The sequence below is a fragment of the Pelophylax lessonae genome (assembly GCF_965119305.1).
Source record: "Pelophylax lessonae genome assembly, chromosome: 1".
Taxonomy (NCBI): Eukaryota; Metazoa; Chordata; class Amphibia; order Anura; family Ranidae; genus Pelophylax; species Pelophylax lessonae.
Genome location: NC_138768.1, coordinates 462,765,382 through 462,781,194, shown reverse-complemented (window position 1 = coordinate 462,781,194; position 15,813 = coordinate 462,765,382). Strand labels below are relative to the sequence as shown.

Genomic DNA, 15,813 nt, shown 5'->3' with positions numbered 1-15,813 from the left:
GGCAACAGGTTGGATAATCTAGATCCAGTAGTCACCCCAGTCTGGCCAGTGAGTGTGCGTTTCGGCAGTGGTCCTTCGGCGTGTCTTTTGGCTCAAATGCAGACCAGACTTCTAAAAAAGCCTTGACTGATCTACCCTTTCAAGGAGGTTGTCCGTTTGGAGCTACCCTGAATGACATTATTAAAGGTCTCACAGGGGGGGAAGAGTACCTTTCTTCCACAGGCTATTAAGGGCAGGGAACCTTGTCGTAGGCACTGAACTGCTTTGTGCGGGTGCAGAAGTTCAGAATAGAGTCCATTTGTACAGTGGTGGCATCCCAGCGTCTGGGATTTTCTTGCCTCTATCAACCTCAAGGATGCTTACCTTCACATTCCGATATGTGCCGGTCACCAGCCCTTCCTCCGCTTTGCCACGGGAGAGGAGCATTATCAGTTTGTGGCGTTACCCTTTGGTCTCGCCTCTGCTCCTCGGGTCTAGCGCAAAAGTGTTAGCACCGGTACTAGCTTTGTTACACCAACAATGGAACGCGGTACTGGGCTACGTGGACAACCTCCCTCTGCGAGCGGAGTCTCATACTGCTTTGGTGGGAAACCTGGAGATCACCATATGAACTCTGTGGGACTTTGGCTGGATTCTGAATTTTCAGAATTCTGCTCTGGTTTTGTCTACAAAGCTGGACTACCTGGGTCTGACTCTGGACTCGGCCTTAGCCAGAGTGCTCCTTCTTCTGCACAAATTGCAGGCTGCAATTCGTCTCCTGCTGTCCAACAGATGATCATCCCTCTGGACTTGCATGCGGGTGCTGTGCCTGATGGTGTCGACGTTCGAGGCAGTTCCGTTTGCATAGTTCCATACGAGGTCCCTGCAAAGGGAGATTTTGGGAGTCGGGATATGGATTCCCTGATATGGTGGCTTCATTCATTTTTCCAGCGCTTCGCCTGGGCAAATCATTCTTCCCCTTGTTTTGGACAGATGCTAGCCTGTCCATCTGGGGAGGCGGCCTCGGCAAACATTTCTGCTCAGGGAATCTGGGCACTGGAAGAGTCCAGACTACTGATCAATGTCTTTGAACTCTGAGCGATCAAACTGTGTCTGGACCATTGGAAAGATCATCTTCAGAGATGCCCAGTGTGCATTCAATCGGACAATGCCACGGCCGTGGCTTATGTCAATCACCAGGGGGGCACAAGAAGTGTCCTGGCGGCTCTGGAGGTAGCCAGCATTCTAAGGTGGGCAGAACGGTTCCCATCGCCGTACACATTCTCGGGGTGGAAAACTGTCAGGCGGATTACCTCAGTCGGCAGGCGTTTGGACCAGGGGAACGGTCCCTTAATCCAAAAGGGTTTCATCAGTTGTGTCTCTGGTGGGGCATCCCCGAGGTGAATCTGTTGGCGTCTGGGCTCAACAGAAAGGTGCAGAGGTTTGTGTTTCGGTCACTGGATCCTCTGGCGGACACTACAGACTTGTTGGTGGCCCCGTGGGGTCAGTATCGTCTGATTTACGCCTACCCTCCTCTCAAGTTTCTGCCAAGACTTCTAAGCAGGATCGAGGCAGAAGGGATTCCGGTTATTTTAGTGGCTCCGAACTGGCCCCACTGGGCTTGGTACACCACTGTGGTGCGGCTGGTCGCCGACGTTCCTTGGAAGCTTCCTCTTGGGGAGGATCTGCTGTCCCAAGGACCAATCTTCAATCCTGCTTTTACAGTCACTGGCTTTGACAGCTTGGCTGTTGAACGCCAGGTGCTAAAGGACTCTGATCTTGACCTTCCTTCAATAAGGGGTTGAACGTAAATTGGTCAGGAGTACCATCAAGGGCCAGGTGTCTGCTTTGGCTGTCTTCTTCCAATGACCCTTAGGCACACACTCCCTGCTGCGTACCTTTCTTCAGGATGTCCAACATTTGGTTCCTCCAGTGCGGTCTCTGTTGCCACCTTGGGACCTCCAATTTGGTGATTTTGGTCCTTCAGAAGCCCCCTCCTTGAGAATCTTTGGGAGATTCCCTTGCTTAAATTGTCTCAGAAGGTGATTTTTTTTTTTTTGGTGACTATTACCTCTGCACGCAGGGTGTTGGAACTGGCGGCATTATCCTGTCCTTAACCTTACCTGGTGGTTCTTTGCCCCTGTCTGTCATTCTTCACAAAGGTTGTCTCTCTGGTTTTCATTTAAATGAAGACATTGTGTTGCCTTCCCTGTGTCTCAGGCCTAAACATCCAAAGGAATTGCCTTGCTTGCCTTGGATGTGCTCTGGGCAATTAGAGTGTACCAGGCAGCTACGGAGGCTTTCAGGAAGTCAGACTCTTTGTGCTCACAGATGGGCCTCAGAAAGGGTTGTCTTCTTCCTCGGCGACTATTTACAGATGGTGATTCAGGCCTTTTCCCTCAAGGATCAGGTTCCTCCTCTCCGTTAAGGCGCACTCTACTCGGGCGCTTAGTGCCTCCTGGGCCTTCCATCATCAAACGTCAGTGACGCAGGTTTGCAAGGCGACCACCTGGTCATAGGTGCACACTTTAACAGTTTTTTTTTTTTATAAAGTGGATTTGTTGGCATTTGCAGATGCTTCTTTTGGCCGCAAGGTTTTGCAGGCTGCTTTTTAGAGGACCTGGTCCTCTTTGAGGGTGTATATTTTTTTTTTTTTATTTTTATTATTTTTTTTTTTTTTTATCAAGTGGGCTCAAGTTTTTTTGGTTGAGCTCCTGTTGCCTGGTTGGCTAATGTTTAGCCTTGGGAATTTTTTTTCCCTGTTTCCCACCTCTCATGTTTTTTAACACTGCTTTGGAATGTCCCAATGGTTATGAAGATCGGGAGCTGAGTCTGTCAATGAACGAAAGAGAAAATGGGATTTTTGACTTACCGTAAAATCCATTTCTCTGATGTTTGTTGACAGACACAGCACCCACCCCTCTGTGGAGTTGTAATTCTTCTGACACTGCTTGTAACAAAACTGAGTACCTATAGCAGGGAGAGGGAGTATACCCCCTGGGACTTCCCATAGGCATAGCCATTTCCTTTTTCTGCCTAGTCTCCTACTCCTGTAGGGGCAGTATAACCCAATGGTTATGAAGATCAGGAGCTGTGTCCGTCAATGAACATCAGAGAAATGGATTTTTACGGTAAGTCAGAAATCCAATTTTTCATTAATTCTCGCCACCAGGTCCCTTCCTGATTGATGTGACAGCCAGAGTTTATTTATTTAATGCATTCCTTATTTATAGAAAGCTTTCAAAATTACAATAAGCAGAAAAACATAGAAATACAAAAGATGTATAGACCTAACCATTCACGTACAACTTCAGAAGACAAAGCCAACAATTAAATTTAACAGAACTTTATTACCTTGTGATATTAACAAATTGTGACACACCAAGAAAAACAAAGTTGAACTGCCCTGCTCTTGATCACCACAAACCAAAAATGCTATTTAATTTATTTGTAATATTGAAAGCAATCTCCCCCATCCATCCATGTCCCCATGCTTTATTTTGCTGAGAAATCGTTTTGAAAAAACACCCCCTAGCATTTTTGGTGGTGGCCATTTTTAGTAAGGGCAGATTCATGTATCTTTTACTTCATGGAATCCATCTGCCCTCAGCTCAGGCATAGGCTGAGCTGAGAACCCTCCCTTCTCTTCTGAAGACTCCTGGGATGTATGACCTCATTTGCTTAGGCATGGAAACAGGACGTAACTAAAGAAATGTAAAAAAACAAATGTTTAAAACCGGAAAGTATATCACATTTACTTATCTATTTACTAATGCTAGCAGCATAAGGATTAAAAATAGTCTGTGTTGATTGAGAGAGTGAAGTTCCACTTTAACTGGTTTGTGTAAAGAATAACCCCAAAGAATAACAGTGCTGCTGTCTGCTGTGCTCCTTCATCCAGTATAGGGACATGCATTGCCAATACAGGAGGTGTGTTACTGTCCAGATCATTAGGTGAAAACCGAAGGAAAAATCCTAAACAAAAAGCTAATGCATCCACCCCATTTAGGGATTGGTAAACTGGAGTAAAGTATATTACATTTTTGATTTTGGGTTTAATAATGCTTTAACTTTTGTCAGTTTAGTAAAGACATGTACCAACTAATGTAAAGCTGGTTCATACTTTGTGTTTCAAAATGCTTGCAATTTTGGCATGCTTTGTTGAAAATAATTTTTTGTATGCAATACACATCGCAAATACCTTCAGGCATTTTCACATGCGTTTATGCACGCTAGTTCATGTTTTGAACAAATCCTGTAATATAGAGCAATAATCTACTGCTGCTGTATTTAAACATGCCCCAAAATTAAAAATGTGAAATGAAAATACATCCTCCAAATACAGAGCTGTAGCCACAAATTAAAGTCCTAAAGTGAAGCAAATATGATCAAACAGATAACCTAACAGGGCCTCGATCATACCAATAACCAAAATCATTCAGTCGGTGATTAATCCAGTATCACACCCAGTGCTCTGTGCACACATACATTATTGTATAGTCTTTATAAATATATCTTCCTCAGCGATAATGTCCAAATAGTGAGAAAATCTTGAATACAAACTAAAGTGCTCAATTCTGTGAACCAAACACTCTGTGGTCCTGTGCCCCTTTTCCAGTCCAGAGAAGAGAAACTCCCCAGCTTTAATTTCCTCGCCTTTTTCATATGGGCAAAACTCACTGTTTGCTGTTGCAAATTCATACAGAAGCCTCGCTCCTGTTAGTGCCCTCTTCTCCTCCTCTCACCCTGGCCCAATGCAGCAAAATAAGGAGGACTATATAGAGTAATGTTGAACGCATACTCCCAAAACAAGTTGTAAAGGAACATCACAATATGCAGGTCCCCCTGGTATAATTACACATGGTCATACAGAGCCAGTGCTGTCTGCTCGATTTGTGTGTATTTCACACAGACAACCCGCTCGCTTCTGGAAACCACCTAAGCTTCTAACAAGGATTCCTGCTGCATCGCTACTGAGCTGGTCTTAATTGTTCCCGCTGCTATTAATCTTTCCAGGGAGGAAGGAGACAGCGGCAAGAGCCGCTGTTCTCATGCACATTGCTGGATCGGATCGGGCTCAGGTGAGTATAAGAAAAGGATTTTGCAGCACAGAAGGTTTTTTACCCTAATGCATGGAATGCATTAAGGTGAAAAGCCTTAAGGCTTTAGAAGAGGGGTCTCAAACTGGTGGCCCCCCAACTGCTGCAGAACTAGAATTCCCATAAGACATTGCAAGGCTGACAGGTGCAAGCATGGCTCCCATAGGCAGAGGCATGATGGGACTTGTAATTTCGCAAATGCTCGAGGGCTGCCAGTTTGAGACCCCTGCTTTAGAACCACTTTAAATGAACTGTGGCGTGCTCTCCGGGTTTAGAGCTTTGGCACAGCATTAGGCATGACTCTGAGGACTCTTTGCGAGTAGGCTTTGCAGGAGAGTGTGAGCTACCTCATTACTAGGACCGCTTGATACCATTTCGGATTTCCACTTTGTTGGTTTAAATGAAAAAGAGGATCAATGCTGAGGGATTGAATGGACCTCTGCTGGATAAAGTGTTGCATGATCCATGCTTTTTCTCCTCACTAAGAAATCGAGACCGTACATTTTAACTCTGCTCCTGATTTGCAAATGACAGATCACTTCACTGTTTGATCTCTGCTGTCTAGGCTTCCTTAGGGCTTCCAAGACCACCAGAATCATTTAGATACACCTGCTGTTCTCATTTTTTATGGAGACTGGAACAACCCTGACAAGTGTTTGGTTTTTTTTTTTCCCCTTACCAAGAGTCTGTCTTAAACCCATTTGAGCAGAACTTTGGTGAAAATTGGACTGCCCCCCTCTGGGGATTCAACAGTATCATGTCTTAACAAAGCCTTGACCACCCCAGGTAGGACTAGATGCCCTTTCTAAAACAATGCTACCTCTGACAGGACCTGCATTGCATTTTGTCTTTACTGTAATATAGTCCATAAGACCCTATCTGTTTGGGGTGAGACCATTTAAAGGTATTTGATCATTATGGCAAATGATCCCTTGATCATAGAGCACATAAAGCTTATGCCTGCAGCCTTGAACTACAGTGTGGACAAGTTGTTAGAAGGCTCTTTTCCCATCAACTGGATGGGCCTCCTTTTATTGAACGCATGGAGGACTATTTGGTTGAAGTGTTGAGCTGTGGGACCTGCCTGCAAAATGCACTTTCTTTGCATGCCCTTCAAGGGGCAGAATCTTTTGTTGCCCTTCGTATTTTGATTAATGTCACTGAGGGTAAGAGTACCCACCTTCTCTTCAGAAAAGGCCTAGGGCTCAGTTTGGGAAGCAGTCTCATCCCTTATTAGAGGCCAAGAAGAGTAGTCGTTACTCCCAGGTCTAAATTGCCAAACCAAAGTTCAGCTGCCATATAGAACAAAAACTATGTCTGGACAGCTGCCCTCCGATGCAAATATTTATTGGAAAGAGAATAAAATACCACAGCATGCAGAGGTACTGATCAAAAACAACTGATGCGTTTCCCTCTACTAACAGTGCTTAATCATACCTATAGTGTGTACAACTAAAAACAAGTTGTATATAGACAACCAAAAGCTCCATAATATGCATAATTGTCTTAAACTGAATCAGATGCACCTAACTGAACAAAAGACCACCCCCACAGGCTGCTCAAGCAATCAATGGCCAAGCAATTTACCCCTAACGGGGTCATCATTAGGTCACATATCACTTTGCTCATTCGCAAACCTGGGGGTTGTATAAAAACAAAAACGGAAATAAATTTGTGTGTGAAAACATTAAAATTAATAAAAAAATGTAATACATACATAATAATATCCTAAAACACTGTATATATGATCATATCGCCACAAAGTATCTTCCATGAACAATATCCTCATGCAACACACACATATTCGTTTAAAATGCTTTACATTCAAAAATACACCCAAAACCCCCAGAGTGTGAGTGACTGCACAAATTGACTAAATATGTAGCATAGCTCCATCAAATTGGAATAAACTTTACAATAATAAAGTTACTTCTGTGGAGAAAGGAGATCTGTACAGACACAGATCCACAGAGCTGTTTTTTGGAAGCAAGTGGCCAAAAATAGAAGAGCGGACCGATAAGGTGGGAAGTCTGCCCAGGGCGTCTGGCCATTCGAGAGATCCTTCATTTAGGGTGATTTTTACCGCGCTTTACCTGCACCTTTTGGTAAGGGGCCCATCAGTGTGTGTACACAGAGTGGGAGTGTGGTGGAGGATCTCTCCTTATCAGCTGGCCGCATTTATCAACCTTGCCCATTAGCTGTCAATATCTGGTAAGGAGATAAGCCTGAAGGTGGGGGGAATCACTCACACAGTTGTTTTATCACCAGAGTTAATTTTCATCAAGAAGTTTGGTCACCGTCACAGGGTGAGGAGTGTTCAATATATTGGACCAATTGTGGACTTATTGATTTTTCATCACCGTTTATCATCATCTGAATATTTACAGTTTCACTATTGCACTTGTTGGACTATTGATTTGAACTTTATGGAGATGGTCACGTGTATTTTCATTTGTTTGTGTGTTTACGCTAGGAATTTTGTTTAGCGCACCCCAATTCACAGCAAAATGTTTGTTTGCCACCAGTCCTCATGTAGTTGGCAATATGATCAGACTAATGAAAATTGAATGGGAATCCACACGCTATGGATTATAAATAAATAAATCTTGTGTTTCAAATTAAAAATTTGTGTCACCACGTGTGGGCTGCTGCTGGCATAAAGGTGTGTGCCTTTAAATGATGTAAGGAAATGAATGTCAGCTCCTATATTAAATCAACTTCAATAAACTGTGCAAAAATTAGCTATAAATGTAATAAGAAAATACACATAAAATCGATAGTAATAAAGTGACAGAATGAAAGTCCATGTATCACTTCATTGAGAGTCCAAATGACACTCCTTAAAGCGCTGCTGCTTGACTTCAGTGATGAATCAAATCATGTGCAGTAAGTGATCAAACCGCGCTCCCCTATGTGCCCCCACTCACCGGAGCAGTGATGGGTAATGCAGATCTAAATGGATCTCCCCCCCCCCCCCCCCCCCACTGGTAAATAAATCATCCACTAATTTTATGGATCAAGATGCATTAACACCTACTACACCTCTGGGTGGAGTAGGAGGAGCCGCCAGAATAAAAGCCAGACGTTTGTAGCATGTATCCACATAAAATTTGTGGATGATTTATTTACCAGTGCGGGGGATCCATCATTTAAAGTTTTATATCTGCATTATCCATCATTGCTCCGGTGAGTGGGGGCACATAGGGGAGCGCGGTTTGATCACTTACTGCACATGAATTGATTCATCACTGAAGTCAAGCAGCAGCACTTTAAGGAGTGTTATTTGGACACTTAATGGAATGATACATGGACATTTATTTTGTCACTTTATTGCACATAGCACTTTGGCACTATTGATTTTATATGTATTTTCTTATTATAGTTATAGCTAATTTTTGCACAGTTTATTGATGTTGATTTAATATAGGAGCAGCGCTGAAATCTAATCGGACTATTTCCGTGTGCTTCAATGATACACATAAAATCACATTCCAAATAATGGCTCCACTTGTATTTTAGTTCACCACAGCCCACAGATGTGAACTGTCTTGCAGTGTGTTAATGCATGCACAGTAACACCTTGCAACGGTTTGAATCTGACCAAGTCTGTGTATTCTGTTCTTATAAAGCTAATGTCACTAACCAGAGTAGCGAGGTCCTTGGGTGAGCCCATTGTTAGTTCTTGTGAGGTGGGAGGTCTGCTACACAGAGAAATAATTGTAGGTTCAGAAAATACTGCCACAGTATTCAGGCTGCTGAATATCAGAACAATAGAGCTTTTTAATGGGTATACAGTTCCAATATTGGTGCTTAAAAAAAAAAAAAAAAAAAAAAAATCGTCACGCTTGAGCAATCTTTGAATCTTTAAAAGACTTGCAGCAATCATTTTCTTTTTTTTTCACCATTTCAGTTGCCACAAGGATTGGTGCCCCTGTGATACGTACACCTAAAAAATAGGTAGATGGCTTTCGAAAAGTCCAGCAGATATAATGACTGCTGCCACCATATACATTATGCTAGGAATTCAATCTGTTTCAGGGTGCACATCAAACATCAGTTCAGCTCTTGTCTGTGCTTGGTAAACTGACACAGTAAAGATGCTTAAACGTAATATTTGTTAGTAATGCAATAACCTTTGTCTATGGTACTTTTAATCCTATATAATTTTGTATACATTCTGTTTGCGTTACCTCAAGGGAAAACCAGTAAATATGATTATATTTCTTTTACAGCTTCCATCTACACCAAAGCTTGACTTTTCTCTTGGCGAATCATGGAATTGGGGTAAAAATTTCCTTAGTGTTTCTTTAAAATGTATACAATGGTTATCTTGTATTGTGGCTCTACATAGAGGAAACCTAATCATTTGGCAAAAAAATAAAAAAATCAGGCCCTCAGATATTTTTTTTTTTTTTTTTTTTCACCCAGCATGCATACATGTTGAGCTTTCCTTCTATAAAGGGGCTAATGCACAGTGTGAAAATTAGGTTTTATTAAATGCTATAGAGAGTAAAAATTCCATTGTCTGTTTTTACATTTAGGCCAAGAAAGGTTTGAATTTCCTCAAATTAAATGGTTTCTATGAAAAGACATTGAAGCTACCATTGCTGGCTCATTATGCAAATTCAGAACTCCTGCCTGTCAATGTTGGCCCTTATAAATCAATAGTTTGGGACACATGCCTAGTAGTACTAGTAGTACACACGATGAGAAAATCAGATGAAAAATGGCACTATCTGAGCAATCGCACGATAATCTATTCCTTAGTACACAGCTTTCGAGAGCCAATCATGACCATTCATGCAAAATTATCTGAAGAAACAAACCCGTTACAGTACAATGCATTATATTACATCATCGCGGGAAGTTTTATTCTGTCTTACGAGAATTTTCAGAACTTTAGTAAACTATTTGTTTTTTAATATGAGACTAGCATGCAAAAGAAACGGACAAACATCTGTCTGATATTCTCATTGTTGAGGCTTAAGGCTGCGTACACATGGGCAGTCTAACAACTGACTTTTGATGAAGGGACATGCTGGAAAACCAGCATTCGATCAGTGCTCACAATGGCTGCGAGTGCTGATCAGTGTGTTCTTGCAGGGGTACATCCCCCTGTCAGAACACCCAGGGAACAGCAGGGGAGATTGTCGCGCTAACATCACATGTTAGTATGGCAATTTCTTGTTGGGTTTTTTTTTCATTCAGCCCACTGGAATCACTGATAACCTTGTAAAAATTCTAGCCGCCTGACTTCCACAGGCGGTGGAAAAAATTCAGGGCAGCCATGGCAGGCTTGCGTTTTTTGGCTTGCATATGGCCCTCAGTGGGTTAACCAGCTGAAAAAGGCTACACGTAAACCTTTTTGCAGCTAAATAAGGCCACTTTTACACTGAAGGACTGATGTGGGGTCCGCCTGTCAGTTTTCCAAGAAAACCCAATCGGGCCATTCATAGCTCTCTTTGAAGTAGCCGCTGTTAGTGTACATGTGTCTGCTGACATCTGATCTCATGCTGTCCACTAAAAACAGATGGATGGGGATCTGTTCCCTATCCGTCCTGTGAATCGGATGACAGTCGGATGGATCCGACTTCTCCATAGAGAACAGTGGGCTATGTAGCGCAGATACGGACCTGTTCAGAGGAGATCAGTGGAAAGATCCCCTGCTGAGCAGGCGGATCCGCTTCACGGAATCTGCCCTGTCTGAAAGGGGCCTAAGGCCTCTTTCACATAGGAGGCCAGTGGGCAGTAAAAACAGGTGGTTTTACCGACGTCCTACCTAAAATCCAACATGCTGCCAGCGGGGCCTGTACACATGAAGTAGCCAGCGATGCCTTGTAGAATTTAAAGTGCCTTATCAAGTTAACCGACAGCACAGTCTGCCAAACCTATCCATTCAAGCCATTGGGACTGTGCCGCAACTGTGACTAACGCAAAGCTTAGTTGTGCTAAAAAAAATTGCTATTCATCAATGAGAAAAAAAAATAACCTACCTCCTGAACACCTAGAAGAAGCTCCTTGGCTGCCCTCTTAAAACCGCGGATTGCTTTTTAGAAATTGCTGCAGTGAGAACTGTTTTATCTCCCCTTCTGGAAAAAAAATCTTGTTAGTTGCTATACTGTTCAAAATTATAGTGTTTAAAAGGTTTTTTTTTTTTCCCCCCCTACGAGGTACATTTTACCCTCTGGAAATGTGGCTCCTTGAAGTATTCCACTCAGTTTAGCCCACTGTTTTTGCATTTGACATGACTGCATCAGGGTGTAGCGGTTAGACCTTTTGGGGTGATATAGTAAAAGGGTTGAGAATCTTCACCCAGTAAACTGTAGCTTACAATAAACTGTTTACCTTGTGTAAAGATCCATTTCACACCACAAAATTATGCACATTTTTGACGCATTTTTGTATCTGTTCCAGGGCATGTTTGATGCATTCCAGATGCTTTTTTTCCCCCTTTTTTTTTTCCCTTTCTTGTTGTGTTTTTTTTTTTTTTTTTTTACACTGTACTGGGGTCTGGTGCGTTCCGGTGTGTTCTGTGCTAAGCTGTTCTAAGCTGAGCATCTGACTAATACTTTTTGTTGCAGGGTTCAAAGCTTGTCTACTTGGGTGATCAGTGCAGTCCAAATCTGTTTGTATTCAACCAGGCAAGCACCATCTATGCAGATTTGATTTCTGTACACAATCAGGGTTAAAACACTTGCTGAAACTCTACGTCCATGAGTCTTAATTCAAAAGATATGAAATAAACATTTTTTTAAAACCTTTCCAGCAAACCATATAGTGTGCACCAACTGTTCAGAACTGCTGCTAATTCTCAACCTGTCTTGTTTTTAGGGGTGCAGAAGTCTGTCTCTGCTCTCTCATCTGCACCAACCAAAGTTTGTGAGTACTCGGCAGATGGCTGGAAGTATATAAAAGACTCGGTGAAGTGATTCCTCTGTATATAAGCAAAAAAATAAACTTTATTTATACATTTTATTTTCTCTTTCGTATGATTTGAATTAACTGCATGTTTGTAATCTAGTTTTTGTTAGCAAACTGTGTATTTGACTGACTTTGCAAGGAAGTTTAGAAAATGTTGATTGCAGGACACAAGTGTTGATATGAGGACTGATATTTGTGATAAAACGGGCTGCTGCAGCTAGAACCTGTGCATATCCTGTTCAGCTCTTTGGGAATACTATGTACATCCAAAGATTAAACCATTAAAACACAAGCCCATCACTTTCACAGAGCTGGCAGCACAGTGCTTCAGAATTCAGAGAGTAGGGGTTAATGATTCATAATCTGAACGGTCTAGGGATGTTAGTGATGTACCATTGGGGAACTGGAGAGAGTGCAGAGAATAGCAAACAAATTCTTCTTCACTCTTCGCCTGTCTCCTCCCTCCTTTCAGGAGCTCGCCTCCCTTCTGGAGAAATCTTGCACCTGCGCAGTACTCACACTGCATGGCACATTTTTACAAGCTGATACCAATATCCCAGCCGTCAACGAGCATACACCGATGACATAAAACTACTGGACAGCCAATTGTGGAAGCCGTGGGATTCATGAAAAATAAGTTATAAAAAAATCACACATGGCACTATCCAAACAGAATACACAACTGCATAATTAATGCTAACCCTACTTTAGAAAGAGGTGAAGATCTGCTTTAAAGACCATTTACCAGACCTGGAATTTTTTTAAAAGCTGAACTAAGTGCACACCTAAAAGACACACTTTAATGCAGCTTTGTAATCAATAATACATCATGTAAATTTATTTTTAAAATGCAAGCAATGTAAGTACCTGAATTTGACCTATCGGCTGATTTTTGTCCCTGTACAGCAGAACTGGAGTTGAGGGGGACAAAGCAGTACATGGTGCAAACCAGTTCATATGCAGGCAAGAAGCATGTTGGTAAGAAGAAAAAGCAGAGTAGCATGCTCATGAGCTTGTCTCTGTGCTGCATTTCCTTCCACTATCAAAGCCCAGGGTGACTTGGGTGCAGAAGTGGGTTGACTGGCCATCCGGCTTATGACCTCCAGCAGCAGAAAGAAATTAGTGTGATGAAAATTTCTGGATCAAAGTTAAATATTGCAGCAAGAACAATTTATTTAAGGTTAAACTTTATTGTACTGTTTTTTTTTTTTTTTTTTTATCTGGTTTATTTTGAATGGAGTTCTGCTTTAAAATGATATGCCTATTATACTATGCTCTTAGTGCTAGAACCTGTCCTGATAGCTAGATTAATCATTTTTTCACCCATTCAAGTTGCAATAGACAAGGGTATCTTCCTAATTCCTCCCCTATTATATACAGGTGCAATAAAAAAAAATAGAATATCAAAGTTTACATTCAAAAAGTCAAAATTTTATATAGATTTGTTACACACAGTGATATTTCAAGCATTTTTCTTTTAATTTAAAATTAAGAGGATTATGGATTGCATCTAGTGAAACCTAAAAATTCAGTATCTCAGAAAATTAGAATATTACAGAAGACCAATAAAAAAAAAAAAATTTTTTATATAGAAACATCTGAAAAGCCCTCCCTTCCATAGAGCAAAGTCCTAAGAAAGATCATACTTGAAGGAAAGGGGAGAGACTAGACAGGCTAAAGAGAAGGGGAAAAAAAAGAAAAATAAAGGAGGGGGGAAAACAGGAAAAGTAAGTGCAAGTCCTGCGAGTATAAAAAAATATATGACAACAGAAGGGACAGGAGAAGCTATTGGCACCGAAAAGCAACAAGCTGGGAAAATAAAACAGGACACTGACAGTAAAAAACCTCGTAATCTAAAAGATGTTAATGCCGTTAAAGAAATTGGCCCTAATTTCTCAAGAGACAGCGCTCTGTGGGAGGAAGGAGGAGAATCAGGAAGAGAATGGAACTTAAGATCAAAAGATAAACTACCAACAAAATGCGAAATAGCGGAGATGTTTGCAAATTTAGAGCGCTCTATTAAAAGGGAGATGGAAACATTACATGGAAATATGGGCCAGATCTTGGTTAGAGTGGAGGAAACAGAAAAGAAAATAGATAAATATGATGAAGATATTAAATCACTAAAAGAACAGATGAAAAAGACACAAATAGACATGAGGAATGTCATATAGGATGGAGGACCAAGAAAATGGGAATAGACGGAAAAATCTGAGAATAAGAGGATTACCGGAGTCTGAGAAGGAAGATGATCTAGGGAAAATTATTGAAAAATTATTCAACCCTCTTATGGGAAGGGCAGAGACAGAAAAAATTGGGTTTGAAAGAGCCCATAGAATAAGAAAACCACAGAATTTACCAAAGGAAAAAACAAGAGATGTCATTGTCCGATTCTCCAGGTACCAAATAAAAGCACAGATCTGGGAGAAATCAAAAACTAGACCTCAGTATGAAGGAATAGATATACAGGTGTTCCATGATCTTGCCCAGGATACTCTGGTCAGAAAGCAGGTCTTAAAACCATTAACAGAAATATTAAAACAACATGACTTGCAGTACCCGGCATGCTTGGGGGTAAGAAAAGAAGGAAAGACATTCGGGCTGACATTCCCTGAGGAACTGCAGGCATTTTGTGAAGCTCTAAACATACCAGAGATAGATACCTGAATGGACAGCCCTCAGCTTAGAGACAGTAGATCATTGGCAAACAATCCCAAAGAAGACCTCTACATTAAGGAAGAAGATAAAGAACTAATGAGAAAAGTACAGACTTTATGGGGGGTAGGAAGAAAAAAAAAAAAGGGGAGGAGAAGAGGAAGTGGACTTGGAGGTGGAGAGGGGGCGGGGGAGGGAAGGAATGGAGGTTAAAGAGAAGAGGGATGATAGAAATAAGTGATAAGACTCAATGGGAGCCCCCGGAGGTCAGTCTTTTGATTTTCTTTTTTTCCTATACTTTTGGGGGAGGGGAAGGGGAGGGAAGTAAAGGGGAACTCTCCTGAAAGGATTTGTGAAAGAAGTTTCGTCTCGGTCTTCGGGGGTGTCCACCCTCTCTCTCTGACAGAAATCTGTTCGAGAGAGATTTATGATTTAGAACAAAAACAAAGTTCAAGGTGAAAAGTTACATAATCAGTAATCAAAAGGGACCAACTGAAAGCACTACTAGGGCAGGAAACCAGACAAGTATTCAATAGAGTAGCCAAAGAAAAATACTTATGGAGTGATAAAATTGGGAAGAAGCTGGCAAGGATGGTTAAAAAAAAAAAAAAGCAATTAATTACATAGAACAAATAAGAGGGGAGGAAGGAGAACTAAAGTACTCAACGCCGGAGATTGCAGAAGTGTTTAAAAAATACTATTGGAGACTATATGACGTTAATGGGAAAGAGGGACAGAGTCAACAGGAGAATAGAATAGAACTGATAAAGCAGTATTTAAAGAATGCAGTGTTGCCCAAACTACAAGAGAAATTAAAACAGATGGAAGCCCCCATAACAGGAGAGGAAATAGAGAAAGCTTTAAAAACAACAGCTGTGGGGAAAAGTCCCGGCCCTGACGGGTTTACAATTACCGTATTTTTCGCCGTATAAGATGCACCCAATTTTAAAGGGGGAAAATCTAGAAAAAAAAGATTCTGAACCAAATACTGTAGGCTCTCTTAGACCCTAGGTGTGTGTGGGTGTGTATGCACATTTTACATTTCATTTACCCTATAGTTGGTCCCCCTGAACACTTTCTCACACACACCACACCCTGCCTGTGATCTATCCAGAAGCAACAGTATGATGTAGGGAGGGCGGTGTGTCTTCTCCCTGTG

The 15,813-nt window shown here is 41.7% G+C and overlaps 1 protein-coding gene across 1 annotated transcript in view; it reads left to right on the top strand.

The window, feature by feature from the left end:
• The window catches only part of MICOS13 (mitochondrial contact site and cristae organizing system subunit 13), a 30,332-nt gene extending 18,279 nt beyond the window's left edge, over nt 1–12,053 (top strand). Inside the window, exons 3-4 of the mRNA XM_082245093.1 lie at nt 9,311–9,362; nt 11,910–12,053. Coding sequence (XP_082101219.1) covers nt 9,311–9,362; nt 11,910–12,007 — 150 coding nt within the window. The 3' untranslated portion in view covers nt 12,008–12,053. The remainder of the gene's footprint in view (nt 1–9,310; nt 9,363–11,909) is intronic.
• Nucleotides 12,054–15,813: the final 3,760 nt, after the last annotated feature.